This window comes from Chaetura pelagica, unplaced genomic scaffold (genome assembly GCF_000747805.2).
Source record: "Chaetura pelagica isolate M959 unplaced genomic scaffold, ChaPel_1.0 scaffold294, whole genome shotgun sequence".
Taxonomy (NCBI): Eukaryota; Metazoa; Chordata; class Aves; order Apodiformes; family Apodidae; genus Chaetura; species Chaetura pelagica.
This window is the reverse complement of record NW_009953068.1, coordinates 74,183-80,047: the sequence shown is the minus strand read 5'-3', so window position 1 is coordinate 80,047 and position 5,865 is coordinate 74,183. Positions and strand designations below refer to the sequence as shown.

At 42.4% G+C, this 5,865-nt stretch overlaps 1 protein-coding gene across 1 annotated transcript in view; it reads left to right on the top strand.

The window, feature by feature from the left end:
• Positions 1–5,865, top strand: part of HECTD4 (HECT domain containing E3 ubiquitin protein ligase 4) — a 56,810-nt gene that overhangs the window by 37,292 nt on the left and 13,653 nt on the right. The window contains 11 exon segments of the mRNA XM_009996834.1: positions 136–299; positions 804–1,041; positions 1,478–1,614; positions 1,785–1,911; positions 2,488–2,625; positions 2,756–2,892; positions 3,060–3,220; positions 3,801–3,982; positions 5,345–5,550; positions 5,841–5,863; position 5,865. The exon segment at position 5,865 is cut by the window's right edge and continues 98 nt beyond it. Coding sequence (XP_009995136.1) covers positions 136–299; positions 804–1,041; positions 1,478–1,614; positions 1,785–1,911; positions 2,488–2,625; positions 2,756–2,892; positions 3,060–3,220; positions 3,801–3,982; positions 5,345–5,550; positions 5,841–5,863; position 5,865 — 1,514 coding nt within the window.

Below are 5,865 nucleotides of genomic sequence, written 5' to 3'. Positions count from 1 at the left end.
CTTTCCCCTGGTATGTATGAGTACAGCTAACTTGCTTATCTGGTAAATGAGGAAATCCCCAAATGCAAGGAAAATGGGGAAAGGGAAAACAGGTTAAATCCATGTTCTTCTTGCCATGTTTATATTTTTATACAGGAGATGTAGCAGGAATTGGATGGGAGAGAACAGAAGGAACTCCACCCCCCCCAGGGCAGCCAGCTAAAGGCAGAGTTTATTTTACCTATTGTGGGCAGCGACTTGGGCCGTATCTAGAAGATGTCTCTGGTGGAATGTGGCCAGTTGTCCACATACAGAAAAAGGCAAGTTTTAAACAGAAGTATGTTGCTCCACATGTATTGTTTCAGAAATATTAAAAACCCTATATAACTAAGTAGTGCTTACCTATCCATTAAAAAGTAGAGTGGTATTTTGTACCTTTACTGAGTTAGGTTCCATTACCCTTCCCAGGTGCTAAATGCTTGGTCATTATTTGGAACTTTTTCTGCCCATTAGGCCACTGGCTTGATGAGATGGCATTATTCTGTGCTAGTAGCCCTTCTATTAGTATTCGTTCCCAGCAGTGATCTTGTTTCACAGTAAGCTGGCTAAAAATGCTGTATCTTGAAGGTAGAAGAAAGCAAGTTCAAAGTTTGTGTTTAGAAGCTTAATGCATCCAGTTTTTCAGCTTAGCAATGCTGGGCAAACCACCCAGTGTGGAGATGCGATCAGCTTATCCCTTTGGCTGAGATTTTTAAAAAGAGCAAAGAGAAGGATCAAAACAATCCACAGCCCATCTCAGTGCTTTCCTGTGCATCTCCCTCCAGAACACCAAAGTCCGTGCTAACTTCGGGTCTCGGCAGTTTGCCTATGCTGAGGGCCAGGCTCACCGCAACGCCGCCGACCTCTGCATCGACCTGGCCGAAGAGATCAGTGCCAACTTCGAGGCCCTGCCTTTTGCCATGGCTTCTGATAGTGACAACGATGCTGGCACCAGCATAGCTTCTGACCCTGGGACCCATGGACCTCCCTGTAGGATTGCTGCTGTTGCTACAGCTCAACAACGTAAAGTGATGATTAATGTTTTTTATAAAAGCTCTTTCAGGAGAAATTCCAACCAATTCGATAGGATGGAAGCATGTCCTGGCTGCAGTCCTTAGGGGCTTCCTGTTTAGGTAAAGCAGGACAGGAAGCATTGCCAAACACATGCTTATTTGATTTTGGACAAGGTAGCTAAAAAAGATAATCTTTCTTTGGTCTTCCCTTCTATGGATGCAAAGTTATTCCCAATTAATGCAACTACAATGAGAAATTATCTTATTAGAGCTTGGAGTACAGTAAGATGTTACAGTTGGTTGAATCAGCCAGTTGGTTACACTGTGTCAAAGTGCACTACATTTCCACTGACTGGTTGGAATGCAGTATATCTCGACAACTTCTGGAATATTTTTCCATGCCTTTAGTGCATTGTGATATCGTGGTTTTCTTCTGTGTTTTGCAGAATATGACAGTGACACATCTTGCCACTATAAAATGGAGCTGAGCTATGAGAACTTTATCACATCGGGCCCTGATCCTCATCCCCCTCCTATTGCAGATGATGAAAGTGATGATGATGATGATGATGACATTCCCCGGGTGAGGAACAGGGCAAGCTCTGCCTCCTTTGCCTTGTAGTCTAAATACAGGTTTTCTAGTTCAGATTTTAAAGTTTTGCCACACAAGGGTTTTCCCTGCTTCCTTAAGGAAAATACAGCTGTTGTTAACTTTTCTTTCTTCTTGGTTCTAAATAACCTTTGTCTGTGTAGGAGGATCACTATGCCCTGCTGGTTAAAGCCTGGGAAACAAAAGTTTTCCCTACAATTAGAAGAAGATTCCGTAATGAGGCTGAAAGGAAGTCTGGGTTGGATCAAATTAAAGGAGCTTTACAGTTAGGTATGAGTGTTTGTTTTGTATGATATGCAATAACTGTGAAGATAACACCCATGTTTCTTTTGTGTCTTAAATTAGATTAAAAAAAAGTCACTTGCTGTTTTCATCAAGTGCTTAAAGTTTGCTTTGAGGTCATGGTTTTACTTTAATGCTTTTCCTGTAGTTGGACTATTTAAATAGGAAAGTTACTTTAGAAATAGTGACAGAATTTGTTGTGCTGTTGTGATGTGAATACAGAAATACTTTGGAATAACAGTTTGGGAAGAAATTATCTACATGCATTTTCTGTCTTTGACTATATCAAGACAAAAGTTTTTTAAGGAACACTTGAATAAGGGAGGATTTATAAAACAATGCAGTTCTGGCAAGAGAACCTGTTTGTGGAAAAGTCACAGTACAAATTGTGAGCCCTGATGAGAAGCAAGCAAGTGGCTCCAGGATAGCTTCTCTCCCTATTATAAGTCTGACTGAAAGAATGTTGAACTAATTAGTTATCTCATCTGCTTCTGATGTTAATAAGAATGAGAACTTATTTCAAGTGGCTGGGGAAAATAACCAGCGCTCCCTTCTGTCTAACAGGAATGGTGGATATAGCACGGCAGACAGTAGAATTCCTCTATGAGGAAAATGGTGGCATCCCAAGAGATCTCTACCTTCCCACTATTGAGGATATCAAAGATGAAGCAAACAAATTTACAATTGATAAAGTACGGAAAGGTAAGGTCAGCAAAAGTATCTTCAGGGAAAAGAAGAGCTAAGGGGCTCTGATACTGGGGGTCTGCTGCATAAATGGTCAATCTGAGGAAAATGCTGTGCCTTAAGAATGGCCTTGTCCTGTTCTGCCCAGGTCTTACGGTCGTGACTCGCTCTCCTGACAGTAACAACGTGGCCAGCAGTGCTGTTGGAACAGCTTTACCCAAGTTTGCCATTCGTGGGATGCTGAAGACATTTGGTCTTCATGGGGTTGTTCTGGATGTGGATTCAGTGAGTAAACATATATTGGGAGGGCTTGAACTGTCTAAGTCACAGGCCTGTGAGCAAATAGGATTAAGTGTGCTGACCTGCTTAGAGTGCTGATTCAGTGTTTTTTTTGAAGGGAAAAAGTATGATCATTGCTGTGTTTATGGACAGTGTTGGTTTTGGTGTTCCAGGTAAATGAACTGGTACAAGTGGAGACATATCTCAGAAGTGAGGGAGTTCTGGTAAGATACTGGTATCCAATTGACATGTTAGAAAGGCCACCAGCTGGTTACAGGAGGACTGCAACAAATGGTTTGGTTACCCTGGATAATACCAACATCCAAATTCACAGGTAAAGAAAACCAACAACATAGTTAGAAGGTGGCATTTGTATTATCTAACTTGATCTATAGCATTTCCTGTACTGCATTTATCTACCTTGCTTTGAGAAGTAGTAAACTTCTGAATCTTACTGTAGTTGTTGAATTAAAGCTGATAAAGATTCATTGAATCTTCATCTTTAAATGGGTAGTAGGGTTTGGATTGTTTATTTTTTCTTGTAATGAAGAAAATTGGTTATAACTGTCTTTTTTGGAAGGATTTTACTTAGTCACCTGAGAGTCATTCTATATTTATACATGCTGGTCTAAAAAGTGCCTTCCTTGAAGCTTAGGTTTCTGGTCAGTTGCTTTCTACATGTTCAAGATCTCTCAACTGACTTTGTGGAGAGTTGGCTTCTAAGTCAGGTGCCTGAATTTGGTACCAGAATTGGATGGGCTGAGTGCTGTCTTAAGTGAATAAGAAAGATCTGGGTCTACCTGAATACCAGAATAAATTAGGCATAAATGTTTGGATTCAGGGGGAGGTTGCTGGATGTGACTTATTTTACGTTTGGTGAAGCAATGTTACGGGTTGATGTTTGTGTTTTCTAGAGAGCTTTTGCGAAGTGAAGCTGCTCTGGCCAAGCTGTACTGCCGCATGGCTCTCCTCAACATTTTTGCCCCCAAATCCCCACATATGTTTACTCGTCTGTTCCATATTCCTGCTATCCGTGACATCACCCTGGAGCACCTGCAGTTGCTGTCCAACCAACTTCTTGCACCACCTCTTCCTGGTAAACACAGTTTTATCACAGCTTTTTGTTGGTACTATAGTTTTCTGGGCCAAAAAAAAAAATATCAAATGAGTTTGGGACTTATTGATTAACTAGTTCATAATGATAGGATTTGAGAAATGGTCTCAGTTGACTCCTGAACTTAGAGATTGGTACTAAACTTAAAGTTTTGCTAATGATCTAATTAAAAGTGTGCAAGGCAGTTGAGGGTCCCTCCTTTCCTTCAGTGTGCTTCTACCCCTTTGGCACCAGTGATCTGTTTATGGAGCTGGGGGGTATCCATATGGGATGCTTGTGAGAAATGGAGAAGGTTTTTTAGGTTAAATCCAGAGTTGTAAAACTAAATGCCAGTTGGGGGTCTCAGTTTTCAAAATTCAACTCTTCTTCATTTCACAAAGTGGTTTGTCCTTTTCCTACTGGAATCACAGATCTGATTAGAGCTGAATCATGGAAAAGAAACTTTGGCTAATCCAAGTGAGTGTAAACAAAGACGATTATCGTGACAAAGCTCTTCTGCATGCAGAGAAATGTGTGTAATGTGGCTGGAGCACACGGAGGAAGTAGGAAGTGCTATACTTAGGCTCTGAATAACTGCAAGTAATTATTTACCATTGGAAAGAGTCCTGTTCCCTCCTCCAGTTACTTTGAAACTTGGCTACCTCTAACAATACTGCATTGTGAGAGATCCTCTTGCAGAGTACAGCACTACTTTGCATGGCTTTCAGAATCATTTGACAAGCTTTTACTTAGTTTTTCCTCCCTAAATTATGTCTAACTCAAGTCCTGCTAATACAGACAGTTTCCCAGCTGGTGTTTTGCTGAACTGCCCCTTCCGCCGCACTTGGTCTTTCTCTGACTTCTCCCATTAGCTCTGGAATGGCAGTCAGGAGATCTCAGGGCTCATGACCCACTCAGGGCTGCCCAAAAGATTCCTTGTTCATATCTGGGGAAAGCTTGAGGACAGGTCAAGCTGCTTCCACCTCATCTGGAATCAGCAGGGAAGAAAGCACTTCACTTCTCTTGTACTTCCGTAGTAAATTGAACTGTGCTTTTCCTGCACACACGGGGCCAAGCAGGGCAGCCCTGAATCCCCAGGGCTCATGCCTAGCAGAGCTCCCTGGGGTTGGTTAAGGCAGGTGAGGAATTCAGCTGGCATTTAGAGAGCCATCCCAGGGTGCAAGGCTGGGCTTGGATGGATCCTTCCCACTGCTGACCTTTGGGAAGAGGTTTGCACTTGCTCAGGAGTGAAAATAGATGCTCTTAATCTTCCAAGTGTTGTAAAACTTCTTTCCACTGTCTGTTTCACAGGCTACACAAACAGGTTGAAGTGACCTCCAAAACTGTCATATCTTGTTATTACAGATGGAACAATCAGTTCAAGTTCTATTCTTTTGGCCCAGTCCCTGCAGCACTGTGTCCATTCCCAGAACTGTGCTGCCACAGACCTCTTCTACCAGGGCAATTCCCAAGCCATTAGGGAGTGGCTGACTGTTGCCATTACTCGGACACTGCATCAGGGAGAGGAGAGTCTGTTGGACCTCACTAAACAGATCTGTTCCTTTTTGCAGGTAAAATGCTTAGTAATGTTTTATGAGCGGTGGTGTTTTTCTTTCTAAGGAGCCCTTCCTTACTGTGATTCTAACTTCCATAATCCCATCCCTCTCACTGAACTGTTCCTCTGGGTAGATTGCACTTCTATTCTGACACAAGGCTGAAAGCAGTAGGAACACTGGGTGGTGTTCAGAGGAAGTGACCTCACACCGTGTCATTATTTAATGCTGTGTTTTGATTTGACAAAAGGAGAGGGAGGTTGGTTGCTGCTGCCTGGGGGCTTTCATTGTGAAACGTTGTGTTACAGACGGCACCAGAACAGTTTCCTGCTG